Source organism: Crocodylus siamensis, chromosome 10 (assembly GCF_052110815.1).
Source record: "Crocodylus siamensis isolate JL-2025a chromosome 10, ASM5211081v1, whole genome shotgun sequence".
Classification (NCBI taxonomy): domain Eukaryota; kingdom Metazoa; phylum Chordata; order Crocodylia; family Crocodylidae; genus Crocodylus; species Crocodylus siamensis.
This window is the reverse complement of record NC_143404.1, coordinates 13,732,630-13,747,307: the sequence shown is the minus strand read 5'-3', so window position 1 is coordinate 13,747,307 and position 14,678 is coordinate 13,732,630. Positions and strand designations below refer to the sequence as shown.

At 41.7% G+C, this 14,678-nt stretch overlaps 1 protein-coding gene across 4 annotated transcripts in view; it reads left to right on the top strand.

Moving 5' to 3' along the window:
• Positions 1–13,972, top strand: part of NR3C1 (nuclear receptor subfamily 3 group C member 1) — a 126,330-nt gene extending 112,358 nt beyond the window's left edge. For all 4 annotated transcript variants that reach the window (XM_090020973.1, XM_090020971.1, XM_090020970.1 and 1 more), the window contains 3 exons: positions 3,645–3,775; positions 8,620–8,777; positions 9,549–13,972. In XM_090020973.1, coding sequence (XP_089877099.1) covers positions 3,645–3,775; positions 8,620–8,777; positions 9,549–9,701 — 442 coding nt within the window. In that variant the 3' untranslated portion in view covers positions 9,702–13,972. The remainder of the gene's footprint in view (positions 1–3,644; positions 3,776–8,619; positions 8,778–9,548) is intronic.
• Positions 13,973–14,678: the final 706 nt, after the last annotated feature.

Here is a 14,678-nt window from a genome sequence, read left to right as displayed (position 1 = left end):
GTTTTTCTACCAGAAGAACAAAACTGGGAGAATACTTCCAGATTATTTGAACTCATGTACACAGCAAGAGAAATTCCCATTGAATTGACTAAACATGGGTTAGTCTCCCAGTCTGCATAAAGTAGCCATTTCTTCCCACTCGCACTTATTCCCATTTGGGAGCTGTACTCTTTGCCAGATTAATATTTTAATTTTCAGTTTCCATCATTTTACATCCTAAAACCTGGAAAAAACAAAAGGTGGAAGGAAGCTTGGAATCCCAATGCATCTAAAACCCTAGGCCTTATTTTAGTATTTGGGGGTCTGTAAGAGCCTTTATTGAATAATACTGCATCATAATTACCATAATTTTTATAGACATTTTATATTAGAGCCAGCATTAATGGATTTCAGCTCTTATGTCTGAGAAAAGGCATTCCAGTTGTACATAAATAGTTTCAAATCATGTTGTTCCCAGAAACTGGTGTATAGCACAACTGCTGCAAGTCTTCTCTTACCCAGCTCACCACCTCAGAAGTTCTCTGTGCATAGGTCTGAGGTTACACCGCTTTTTCATTTGTCCCTACAGTGTTGTTATATGCACTAAGAAGCATTGGTACTGCCTTTAATTAAGTGAAAAAAGAATAAACCTGTATTATGTTTGAGAGGAAATGCTTTTAACTCTTTTCTTTTTCCTAAAACTGTTTCTCTTCAAAATGTATATATTCAACTCCAACTGTGGGATCAGCAGACTCTGTTGTTCAGAGTGACTGGTATTTTGTTTACTGATTTTAATCTTCTGTAGATTTAATAGAACCAAGTGACTCATACCAGAGTCTGAAAAGCATATGCTTTTATCACCTTATTGCATCCCATGAAAACCTTATGTGCCTTTGAAGTATAAATTTTTGTAGCCTTTAACTCAATTTGTATTTTCTGTGTAACGGTGATTTCCAGAATGCTAAATAATTTTTAAAAGAGAACATTATAGTCTGACTAACTAAGTTATCTTATTATTAGGAGCACATATGTTTTTACTAGACATAGTAAATATGACATCCAGATGCTGTAACCTCATACAGGAAAGTAGATGTATAATTTAGTACTCACTGGATAGCTGTATATACAGTGAGAGCTGGGGTTTCCTATTGGTATTGTATTTTGTGTTAATGATCATATTGGGCAGTCAGTAGCTGTAGTCATCCACTGGTTAAAATTCCATTTTTGCTTTTGGATACTGGCCCATCATTTTGTTGATTAAAGCATACAGCGTACTATGTTTCTGGGCTAATGGGTGAACAGCATGAGATTGGCAGCTGACTATAAACACTGTAACGCTTGATTGTTAAGGAACATCCCATTGTGTTCCTTTATACTGTAGCTGATCAAAAGGTTAAGGAATATTTGATTCATAAGAAACAGGAAAGTGACCCAACCCAGGCTAGCTTTAAAATCTCCACCAAAGCAAGAATATTGTCCAAGGAATAAGTGAATCAGCTGTCTAGTTAACCCTCCACTTATAGAATGGTGCTAATTGCACACTGCAAAGTAAAACTGCAGTTTAATTACACTGTAATCGCAGAGCAACCAAGCTGTAGTTATCCTGCCATAAGCTGTGGACTTCTCTACTACTAGTCTGACTGGGATGATATACTTTCTCAGACCTGTGCTTTTCTGTGTGTCCATTATAATATAATTCATCCTTTTCTCTTCTGACTGATGCTGCTTTTCAAGAATTTTCAAAAATTAAGACATAAGACACTGTTGTTAAGAAGAAAATCCAGGTTAATTGCAGATAAATTAACTCACAACTCTGTTAAATGGCTTACATAGAGCCACACAGCAAATAAAGGTAGAGCTAATGAAGAACTCAAGAGTCCTGACTTCACATTGGTTCCTTTCTGTATCACTTGAAGGCAGCCCTTTTTTTTACCACCTTCCCTCCCCCATGCATCAGTGTGGCAGCTGAGCTCATCTGATGCACTCTCGCCAGGAGCTCTCCGAGTGGAATGTCTGGGACCCGTTCCCAGACTGTTTTCTAGTTTTGTGGACTATCCACTGAATTAGCTTCGCTGTTATTCTGACACAGCCTGAGTTGTTGCCCTTCAGGACACAGTGCAAAGCTCATCTGTTTACTCAGCCCTGTGTGAAAGAAGATGGGGTGTGTTTTTGGGGGACTGCATTTTGCTTCATTTTGGCAATATTAGATTTTGTGTATGGCTTTGTACACTCATTCAGCCATGTATTGATGGGTGCATTTATAACAGATGGAAATAAATAACATGCCCATTTCATAATATTTATTTTAACCTTCTGCCCAGAAATGGTAATATTTTACACGAGGAAAACTGCTGAGCCTTGTCATGGAATGAGTTTAAATTACTGTTTAAAATGCCTTTTGATACAACCTGAAGAGGACAGCAGAAAATTAGCCAAATAGAGTATGCTTAGTTTTATGCCAAGTGTCTGCAGAACAGCTGAACGTCCTAATGTTTATTTCCTGTCCTAATGTGGCCTGTTGCATTTTAAGTGTACTGTGTATTCTTTCAGCTCCTGCTGGGTCATTACATTCTGGCGTTATGCTAGAGCAGGGCTATCCAACAGATTGGCCTGCATACCACATGTGGCCCACAGTGGGTGGGTAACATGTCGCTCCCAGGCTCCTGCCTGGCTGCCACTGCCCCTCTTACTCTGGCTTCAGCAACAAACGGGCTCAGGACTCCCTGGTCCTCCCCCAGCTTCTGCTGCATGCCCTTGCCCCAGGGGCCAGCCCTGCACAGCACAATACAGGCCACGGTGCTGGGGTAGCTGGCAGCCCAGAGCACCCTGCAGTACACCGCCACAGGGGATATGACAGGGAGAAAAGGGTGAGGTGGAGATGCAGGGGAGCACCTACCTGTGTACTCAGTGAAGCAAGGTGGAAGTCGCCCACATGCATGGGTGGTGCAGTAGAGGAGGGGAGCGCCCACACATGCACCCATAGTACAATGCTGTGGAAGGAGCCTGCCTGCATGTGCATGGGACATGCAGCCTAGGAGGGCTGTGGCTGCTGCTGGTGCTATACATGTGGTGTGTGGCCCCTGCTGGTGCTGCCTGGACCCTTAGAAGTTGGGCAGCCCTGTGCTAGAGTTGCCAGGGCTATATAGGCTTCCAGCGATATAATAGTCTTATTCTTTGAAAGAAATTGTATAGCAATGTGCATTTGAAACCAAAGATTTTTCTAGGCTTTTATACAGATTTGTTCGTACTAAGTTTAAAACAGATTGTGTTTCTTTCTATCAGCTGCATCATCTTATTGCTTACCTCAGTTCCTGTTCTTCCTGCATTGTTGGTTGCCGGCTCAAGTCGGGGCTTGTCCAGCTGCTCCCACCAGCACTGCCTGGCTGTATAATCTATGGCTGAATATCTTCAGATTCGGCCAAATTGAGTTGGGACAGTGATACAAATCACTGAATCCGAATCCGAAGCGAATACTTTACGCTTCACACAGGCCTACGGGATATCAGTCCCACATGAATTCAGCAATCGAAAGCGAAGTCTTTTGCTGGATGTTTAGTACGGACAGTAGTATTTTAGCCCTTCTCTCAGTGCCCATCTTCCTCATGAAAATATGGGAAGCTAGACACCTTTCTTACTTGATTTTTTTTTATGTTTTAATTTCTAAGACAGAGAATGAGCCTGCCATGTATGTATGAACAGTGCAAAAATATGCTTATGGTTGCTGGGGAGCTATCACGGCTTCAAGTTTCATATGAAGAATATCTCTGCATGAAAACCCTGCTTCTTCTTTCTACAAGTAAGTAGACAATTACAATATAAATGTGAAGGATGCCACTTTCTAACTTGAGAGTGGGGCTGTGGGGGGGAGCATATTACTTTAATATTATTACCCAGAGCTAAAGCCAAAGAATGAGTATACCTTGCTGAATTAAAGTACCGTACTTGTAGCATTGTTAGTTTGGCACCACTGAGGGAGACTGCTTCTGACCTATATAACTGAATACATCATCAGATTGAATCTGCCTCATGCTAAATTGCAAACTGTATATTCAGAAGGTTGCATGCAGGCAGTTTTGTTTCAAAATTAAAAATTGTAACTCTTTGAAAAGCACGCTGATCTGCAAGCCTGGAATTCCATAAACTACTGGGTGCAGCTAGGTATGTGTTAACAAAATCCTTCGAAAAAATTGTGCAAGCAAGTGCCAATACAGTAGGGCAACTCTAGATGAATGAAAGCTAAATGGGAAAAGTGATTCACTGTAAGTACAGCTGAAATGCTTTGGTTCCTTCAGATTGCCTCCAGAGGGCTGGATTAGGTAGAAGATGTTTTTCATAAATAAGGAGGGTCAAAATGGTGGGTGTGGGGGGAGGAGCAGGAGTGGGAACAGGTGGGAATGTATTTGCAAGTCCTACCTGGGTGCTAGAAAGGTGCAGATTTTTAACACCAAAAAGGATTTAACCACTGGGGCAACTTACTTAGAAAATGTAGGCGATTTATCTTCACTTGAAATCATTAAATCCTACTTTTGGATCTTTCTAAAGGGGGCGCTAAGAAATTATAGGCTGGGTTAAATTTATGGTCTGCATTATGCAGGAGATTAAATTAAGGAACAAAATTATATTAATGTAAAGCAGCACACATGCATTCTTAACCATGGTCACTTTCTGTGTTGTATCCCTATCGATCACCGTGCTTCTATCATCCATTTTCACAGGCTGATCATGGTGGCACCCCCATGCCTCTGGTCAAAGGGCCCTGGTGGCCCTGCCCCTCACCGCTGATTGGCCGTGAGGGCTGTCTATCATGCAGCCCCACCTCTTGTCACTGATTGGTGGAGAGGGGCAGGGCCACACAACAGGCAGCCCTTTCAGTCATCAGATACAAGCTATTTTATGTTATAGCTTGTAACCAGTCATCTTGCTGGCAGCCCTCCCATGCTGGCAACCCCCCCCCCCCCCCCGTTACGTTTAGTTATGCGTCTCTTGTATGCTGTAGTCAGGTAGAAAGATTTTTCGTATAATTCCCAGGCCCATGCATGTGACCCATTTCCAGATGAGCTGAATATTCATGATAAATTGAGACATGATGGGAGTAGCTTTTCTGGAGTCTTTGTTCTCCTGCAGCAAAATAAGGCATTTTTTAATCTAATGCCCAAAAACATCATTGCAGATAGCTTAGAAGCAATGATAAGATAAAAATAGAGATTTGTTCAACAACCAATTTATATGAGTGCATCTACACATGATATTATGTCACTGTAGCAAAGCACTATGGTACCATAGCGTCCGATAGTCCGATATAGCACGCCACTACAGCAAAGTAGCTGCTAAAAATAACCGTGCACCGCATGTATAGTGCAGTACAGGTTGTTACTGCACCATGATTTCATACTTCCAAAAGGAAGTACTAAATCACTGTGCAGAAACAACGTCACCATAGTGACACGTTTAGACGTGCCCTGGATGACTAAATTTAACTTCCTGCTCAGCAAGGGTTAAATGCCAGTATTACAGGAGCAGCTGAACTATTCATTGTGTTTTTTTTGTTTTGCTTAGTCGATGATAAATCTTGTAAGCAAATAGTAAGGCGGCTGTAGTCTTAGGCTTTTTGCCCTGTAAATACAGGAGGATTTTACAAGAGAGCGCTGTGTCTACTGTGATGTAGTGAGGTAATAAATTTACTTAGCAGAAGTATCAAGCAGAGGTAAGCTGCCATTATTAGCACCTCGCTATTCCGTTGGAGAGCACACAGATATTCCATGAGTAGTTTACCTCGGCATATTGGCACCAGCCCCAGCGCAGTCTTTGCTTTCAAATCCAAAAACTGGGACAAAGGTTCTTATGAAAGGAAGCATTCACAGTCTCTCGGCTCCACACTTCTGTGTGTTTTTTTGAGGCCTGAATTCATGAGACAGTCGCCAGCAAACCCTTTAAGTGTTATAACAACCATTTCCAGGATCATCATATACCGTCCTATAAATGATATACGTACTGCTGCTGGAATTCATGTGCCCAAGTGTGTAAGGAGGGTAGGCCAAACTGTAATATAAGCTCGTACTGTACTACATAGAATGGGACTTAACCGGGACCTGTACTGTGCTTAATGATATTATGTGTAAGCCTGTAGAGCCTCAGTCTAGTACACTGGATGAGACAGAGCTGTGGAAAAAATAAAAAGCAACGATGGAATTAATGCCAGTATCATAATGAAGGAGGGCCAATGTAGGCTGCACAGGAAATACTGGCATTTCCTGGCTTTTGAGTGCTTCACTTTACAACCTGAAAAGAGAGAAGGGAGTGTGCATGTGTGTGACATATTTTTTGAAGTATCAACTGACTCCCCTTTGGATTATCAGAAGAATTCAAACTTCTAGATCCCCTGCACAGGCCTTTTCACTTGTGTTAGGTGCCATCCTTTATATGGACCGATGATACACAGGCCAGAGGAGTTCATAGTTGTTTGCTGACGCCATAGGAAGAGCCATGCAAGGAATCATGAGTTCCAGTCAGGGCTCTGGATGAGATTTTGCTTTTAGGCTGAGTACAGGTATTTGGGGAAGTTAAATCAGGTTCAGACTGGCCGCCCAACTTAAACTTAGCTCATGTTAGTGCCGACCATACACTTACAGCCCCAGTCTCAGTGACCAGCAATCAGTCTAAACCTGTAATTGTTTACAAGTTCCATGGACACAAACTGGTCTAAAAATTGGAGAGCCCAATTTAGGAAAAACCTGGGTCTACGTAGTATCAGATTCATTTGATTTAGGTCAGACTGGTGCATGGAAACTCTCTCTGTTTTCCCTGCCCTGCGCGGGGGCTGTGAAAACCCAACCACTACTGGCCCCAGCTCCAGGGCTGCTCTTTTCACTCTTCCCTCCCCCCAGCACTGGTCTGTGTCTGGCCCCCTCCCCTTCTGACCAGCCATTCCCCTCAATGCCCATCCCACAAACCGCTCGGGGTGCAGCTGATTTTATCCGCACTCTCTGGTGCCGGACCCAAGCGAGTCTGCTCTGTTGGCGGAGGAGCAGGAGGGATGGGGTGTAGGTTTGCTGGGGGGACAACCCCACCCCACCCACAGATCGTGCCTGCCCCCCCTTTGAAGGTTGCACCTCCCCTCCCCCATACCCCTCGCGGGTCATGCCTGCCCCCGTTAACCCACCTACAAGTCGTGCCATGCCCCTACCTCACCTTCAGGTCACACCTCCTCCCCTACCCCTCACGGGTTGTGCCTGCCCCCAGTCTCCTCCAGTCTCCTGGAGTCTCGACCACCTGGCTTTCCCTCCCCACCCTGATTTACCTGATATTGGGCGGCCATTTTGAATCAATTTAACCTTCCCCTAACACCCCTGAATGTCAGTACTTGGCTTTAGCCTCCAAGATTTGATGCCTTTTCCTTCAGTCTGTCTCTTGAGTCTTATCACTTCTGCGCCTGCAGCTCCTTGTCCCGTTCCCATTTCTGTAATCTGATCAGACTGAGTCTGCATGCTGCTCAGTCCCCTTGCTCAGCTAGTCCCAGTCTCTCCTCTCAGTCTCTCAGCTAGCTCGTTTCCTTGCCTCATCAGTCCCAAGTCTTCATTAAATTTGTCTTTCTCATCCCCTTCTCAGGCTGCTTGTCCAATCTCAGTCTGTTCTAGTTTCTCCTCCCCTCCCCTCCCCTCCCCTCCCTCCTTATCAGAGCTTTCTCCTCTACCATGCCCACCACCTCTCCCTGGCTCCTCTGGTTCCTGGTCCATGTAGTTCCCATTCCCTGCTCCTCATCTAGTCTCAGTCTCCTACTCCAGAAGCTCAGGTTCTTGTGCCAGCTTTCTTGCCCAACTATTTATTGCAAGTCTCCTCTGCCTCTCCACAGGTCCCAGTCTGGGTGTCCTTGTCCAGCTAGTCATAGTCTCTCTCCCCTACTTCAGCTTCCAGTCTCAGTCTGACCTTCCATCTGAGACTTTATCCCTGTCTTCTCCCACCTCCTGTCCAGGTCCAGATCCTCCTCCTCTACATTTAATTCAGGCATCTTCTTCCTCTGCTCTGTCTGGTCCCACCCATGGAAGGAGAGGGAAAGTGGATATTGGGAGCAATAAGAGAGTTACATTTGTTATTTGCTTTCAATTTAGAAATGCAATAACAAGGAAAGTTCTGCTTAGCTGAAATTTGCCCAGTTCCAAATAAGCCTTTGGGGACCTAAGCTGCAAATCTATCAGGCCTCCGTTGCACACGTGAATTGTAAATTTTTCTTCAAAGGCTTATAACTCAACCAAGTCTGGGCAGATTTTTACAGAAATGGTGAAATGCCCACTCCTGATAAAAAAGCCACCCCCAGCCAGCTGTGCTTCAAGGCATGGGAGTACTCGAGCTTTTAAAAATTCAGATGGCAGCAGGCATTCATCACAAATAGTTTTATAGAAATGAAAAATGTCAGGCAACCTTAATAACTGGTGGGGCTGCCAATCGTGGAGTCTATGCAACATGCTTGTCACAATGACCACACTTTAATATGTAAATATGGTATTTTAGTCTGCCAGGCTCTGTTCCCCTTCAGGGTTTTTTGTGTAACTAATACAAAGGGGGCTTTTCTATGACCACGCATAACACAAGAATCAGCCCAGGATTGCTAAATGGGTAAGTTACAGGTAAATTTCAATGTTTCAGTTCCTAAGGAGGGCCTGAAAAGTCAAGCTTTGTTTGAAGAAATTCGTATGACATACATTAAAGAGCTGGGGAAAGCCATAGTGAAGAGAGAAGGGAACTCGAGCCAGAACTGGCAGCGGTTTTATCAACTGACTAAGCTTTTGGATTCCATGCACGAAGTAAGTTTAAAAACGTTCACTTTTACACGTTCTGCATAGAAAAGCTTGTGCAGAGACACTCTGCTGTTGAAACCTGATCAGAGCTGTTGAAGTAAAACGTTTGCATTTGCTGAAGCAGTTATAAAACGAACCTTTTCAAGGAAGCCATCCATCGAGAAGACACGTTTTTGTCTCCTCCTGTAGCGCCCAAGGCTGACAGAAGAGTTAGGGAACGTTGCTGTTTTTCAGCTGGCATCAGACTTTCAGGGTGGTAGAAATTACTTTTAACCTTCTGCTCTGAAGTTCAGTAGATCAAAAGCTGTTTGTTCCCCTTTAAAAGGGAATCATGCAACAATCAGACTTTTAGTTTTCGGAGTCTAAGTAGTAGTAGTGGGAGGTGTGAAATGACCTTATGGGTAGAAAGCAAATGTCAGATGTATGGAAAACATACTTTTAATTATGTTAAAAACTTCACATACTACCTACGTTCAAGTCATTTTGATGTTAGTATTTTTCATAGCATAAGGCAAAAGAAACCTGTTACAGTTTTACAAACCCTGTAACAGTCTAGTCACAGCAGCATGGAGTGGTTTACCCGTCAGTGGGGTGCTTAGTGGTGCTGTGGCTAAATTGAGTTTGTGGGAGAGACCCGAGCAGGCTTCAGACAGGTTAGTTCTGGCACCAGTAGCAGTCTTTTCTTGACTGCAGCTTAGGCTGAAGGAATACTGCACCAAGTCAATGTTGTTTCACTGTGCTTTAGTGTGAGACTAACTTCTCTTTTATCACTTCTAGGTGGTTGAAAATCTTCTAAACTTTTGCTTCCAAACGTTTTTGGATAAATCCATGAGTATTGAATTCCCAGAGATGTTGGCCGAAATCATCAGCAATCAGATACCAAAATATTCAAATGGAAATATCAAGAAGCTCTTATTTCATCAAAAGTGACTGCCTTAACAAAAAAAGGGTTGCCTTAAGAAAAAGTCAAATTATAGCTTTTTTTTGTACAAACTATCAGATTTGTTAATTTTGTCCTTGCAACGGTGTTTCTTTTGTAATTATGCACTACATGTGGTTTACAGAGGGCCAAGATTTAGGCTATAGAAGCAGCAGATTTCTCACATTGAATGCTTAGAAGAGTTGGGGGAGGGAGGGGAGAGGAAATGAACTGCTATTGTCAGGCATTGTGTTTCTCCTCCAGTGCAACATTTGTGGATGCATCCAAGCCACCGGTGCCAAGTTCAGAGCCTGTGTTTTGAACATTTTGCTAGGACTTTCTGCAGTTGGTGGGATAACATTTTCTAGATTTTTTTTTTTCCGTAAAGTGTTTTGGGGTTTCTTTTCCCTGTATTCCCCCTTCCCTCCCCCTCTCTTCTTTTTCTTTTTTTTTTTTTTTTTTAAATTAAGGTAGCATTTTGGTTTATGCATGTAACCTGAAGAAAGTTTACAAGTGTATATCAGAAAAGGGAAGTTGTGCCTTTTATAGCTATTACTGTCTGGTTTTAGCAATTTCCTTTAACTTTATATACCGTGAACTAGGCTTGCTCATTTTTTCTTACATAATTTTTTTGTAATACTTCAAGATGCCTAATGTACAGCTGTTTTTTTAAGGTGGGGCAGCTCTTAGCTTTCCTAAATGACCTCTAGACATTAATCCTTGAGTATATTCACACAAAAATGGGTTGGCTTTTTTCTAACTTGATTGCTTTCAACTGTCGAGATGACCATAAAAATTTGGCATTTTTTTAGGGTGGGAGGATTGGGGGGGGGGGATAAGAACTGTCAAATCTAACCGAGATAGATCTGAATGAAACATACTTTTGGTATTTGCGACAATGTGTTGGATATGCCGATTCATAGAAAATTAGCTGAGGCCTAACTGGATGTAAATGAGCAGGTTATTTTGTACAAAAGCAAACCTGATTTTTGCATATAATGCAACAGCCATAACTATAAGAGTCTGGGCTGCATTGACGCCAAGTTCAGTCCTGACTGCCCATCAGGAAACTTTCAGGAAAATATGCATAGCTTAAAAAACAAGTTTACTTCTGTGTGGAGAAACTCACATTTTCTATACACTTAAATTTCTCATTATACAAATCTATATAGAAAAAAATGATTGACTTGAGAGACAGATTTGCAATTATGCCCTATATTTTTTTTTTACTGTATTGGTTCTAAAAGCATTTTCTTCAATTAGATGTTTATCTTCATGCAGGCAGTAAAACTGACCAACCGCACTAACAAATTGTAACTCTCTGGATATGCAGACCCCATACTTGTGCAGTTAGCCACCTATTGTCACATGTTCATCTGTCACTGATCGGTTCATCTTCTTTCCTGGAGAGCAGGAAGGTTCTGCTACTGATTTTGTGGTTTAGAGTTGTATGTCAAACTTGTCTTTGTAAGGCTACATCCCTTCATATCAAATACTAGTGTGCCATAAAATTACTATAGGTCTTGTGAATTTCTCCTTGTTGCCATTGATAATTATATTTTAAACAATTTAGAAGCTGTAGTAGCCTTTTCTACGCGCACCTTACAACTTTCTGTAAACAGAAAAATAAAATATTTCCTAAGCCACTCTAAAATTTGATTTTTATTCAAAGTGGCCAGATTATTTGTGTAATAGAAATGAAATAAATCCTCTAAATGATAAACTATGAAACGTCTAATATATTTTTATATTTAGTTATAGTTTCAAATATGTATAATTGGTATATTCACTAATCTGAGAGGGGAAGGGCTACTGCAGCTTTAAAAGCAATTTATGAAATGATTGTAAAATAGCTTGTATAGTGTATAATAAGAATGATTTTTAGATGACAGATTGCTTTATCATGACACATGTAATTATATTTTTTGTAGGGGTCACAGATATGCTGAATGGTAACCCATACCAGTTGTGGTTTGTCTGGAAGTATTAGTCCTGGCAGTAGTGATGTTAGGTATCCAAAGAGGTACTCGGTTTAAAAGGAAGAAGCTGATACTTAGTGGGTTTTCCTAGGGCTGGATTTTCTATTCATCAAATCACCGTAGAAAAGCGCGGGCTGGAACATGGGTGTTATACTTCCACCTGCTATTTTTGGTTACCCTTCACATTCCAGTAGTAAATTTGCAAACTTTGTGGATTTACTTGACCTCTGCTGCAAAAAATGTAAAGTAAAAAGGGGTGTTTATGCCCGCATGCATGCACCACCGAACATCTGGGGTTAATTTCATATACAGCCTCACACATCATAGCAAAAACAGCTTAAAAATTGGCAATAATACGCATACAGGTACCAGCAATATGTAAATATAGAGCATAGGTTGTTCACAATACACTAATACGTTTCTATAGCGCAACAAAAGTTTGTTTCCAAGTGAAATAGGAAACTAAATTTTCATCCTTTCTTAAATCTCTTTTTGAATATTATACCTATTAAAAAAGATATTGTATTCAGTACTTTTGGAGTAAAATATCACGTTTAATAAAAAAGTAATTCTTTCTCTTTCAATGATCTATAAAAAGTATGTACATTTTGTAACAGTTAAGCTAGACTTCAGCAAGTATTTTAACTGCAGTTTTCAACCCAATTGGATGAAAATATTTATGCTACCTGTTTGGAATACAGTTAGGAAAATCCTAGTGTTTGGTTTTAAAAAGGCTCTGTAAAAAAAAGAAAAAGAGCTCTAAAAATGTTCTTATTTCAGAGAATGTTTTAAAAGTTAAACTGAGAAGCTCCATGTATTAATCTTTCATTTTTATCCCCGATACCTCAATTTGAGCTCTCGAGAAATCTGTGTGTGTGTGTGGACAAAGGTATGTGCTGTTGTTTGCCAACCGAAATGTGCATGAGCAAAATAGTCTGACCTTGGAAGAATTGAGAACTTAGCAGGAAAGAGGCTTTCACTCTTTTGGTTGCTATGTCTGTATGTTCATTCTTTGGTTATGAGTCTAAGGCAAAAAGAAAACTGGGATGTTGGGAGAGAGATTCATTCTGTTTGTGCTGTTATAAAGTTTTTGACTTGCTCCATTTTAAATGTAGAAGTGTAGCAAGCAGCGGGCAGTACATGTTTAATATAGAGTTAGTCCTTTCAGCGCTGGGAAAAATCTGCACTTTGGATAAAGCAGGAAGAATCCTGACTTCTGTCTCTTCAGTGCCTTATCGCATAGTGCGGGGGACTCGTGGATGTTTCTAGAGATGCATGTGAATGGTCCTGGAGACATACTATATTTTGTTATTGCACATGAAAACTGATAGGAATGGCCTTACATAAGCCAGGGCTTGAAGAAAATGTAGAGGGGAGATACCATCACCTTATACAATATAGTTGTCACCCAGAGTACAACACAAATCCACTTGGAATCTATTAAGAGTTTTGCAACTGATAAGAGAGGGAGCACGTCTGAGAGTAAGTGCCAACCTGGAAGTAGCCTCTTTAGTCTCTCAAAGGTTTTGAGAACAGGTGAGGAGGAGATGCCTGGGCAAGTCCATAAAATCCTGCTTCCCTTCATCACACTTCAGTGAAATCACGTGCGTGCGTGAGGGCTGCAGGACCAGGCCCTAGGAGAGAAACTGTAAGAGGATCGTATGTATAATATATTACTTGAGCTTCATCATTTGTCCAGTCTGCAGCCAGGCGTTGGCAAGCCAACATAGGAACCAAATTTTCAGGAAGGAATGAAGCCTCCTTAAAAAAAAAAAAAAAAATCTTTAAAAAAATGCATAGAGGCTTCTATTTTCTGATGAAAGGCTGTGTGTATGAAAATATCCCCCACCTTCAAACTAACTTGCTAACAGCATAGATTCAAGTGTGTCATTATTCTATTTTGTATATTAAACAAAAGATATATAATGGGGACAAATCCTATATCATACTGGTGTATGGCATTATTAAAAAAAGCTTTTTTCATTATTTTTTATCACAGTAATTTTAAACAGTGTAAAATTAAAACCAGTGACGACTCCTGTTTAAAAAATAAAAGTTGTAGTTTTTTATTCATGCCGAATAATTCTGTAGTAACAATTCTGTAGTTTTCACCTACTCAGTGAAATGTTGGACTGTAAAATCTTGTGTGGAACTGTTGAACATTTATTTTTTCATTTAAATTTGCTGTGTTGGTGATACAAAGCCACACATCTGTACAGAAGTTGCAGTAAATGTGAGCCATTTACAGCAATGCCGAATAATGGACAGAAATCACATAATAAAATTCTGCTTTTTTCATTAAATGATTCCTGTTTTTGTAAACTTCGTTGTGTCCCTGACCAGGATGATGGGAGACAGTTGAATTAGTGCCTTTATACTTTGCTGTTCATCATGAATGTGAAAGTTAACATCTTACTGGGCATGTCTATATGTGTAAATGCTACAGGGTGAGTTTACTCTACAGCAGTGGTCACCAACCAGTCGATCTTGATTGTGGAGTGACAGTCGATAGTCTGTCAGGCTCCATGATCAGGAGCAGCAGGACGCACATGGGCTGAGCCACGCCCCCTGCCACCCAGGCTGGGCTGGGTGAGTGGGGTCAGAGCCCAGGCGATTTGTCTGGGAGGGGAGGTGGGGATGTAGATCCTGGGGTGCATTTTACTTACAAAAAATGATCTTCACCATAAAAAGGTTGGAGACCACTGTTCTAGAGTAAGTTACTTTAGTAAACCCATGCCTGGCAGGCATCTACATGTGCAGGTTGCGGGAGCAGATTTGCTGCTCCTGCCCCCTCTGAGCCTATAGCATCCAGAGGGAGCTGGAGGAGCTGGCTGCATGTGTCTGCAGCCAGTGGCCATCTTTAAAAGGCAGCCCTGCATGCTGCTCCCTGGTCACCTACTTCCCTGGCCCAGAGTAGCTATGGCTGCTCCATCCCCAGGCCCCAGGAGTGACACCCAGCACCCCAGGCTCCTACTCACCATGCTGCCCATGATGCTGGCCTGCCACCTG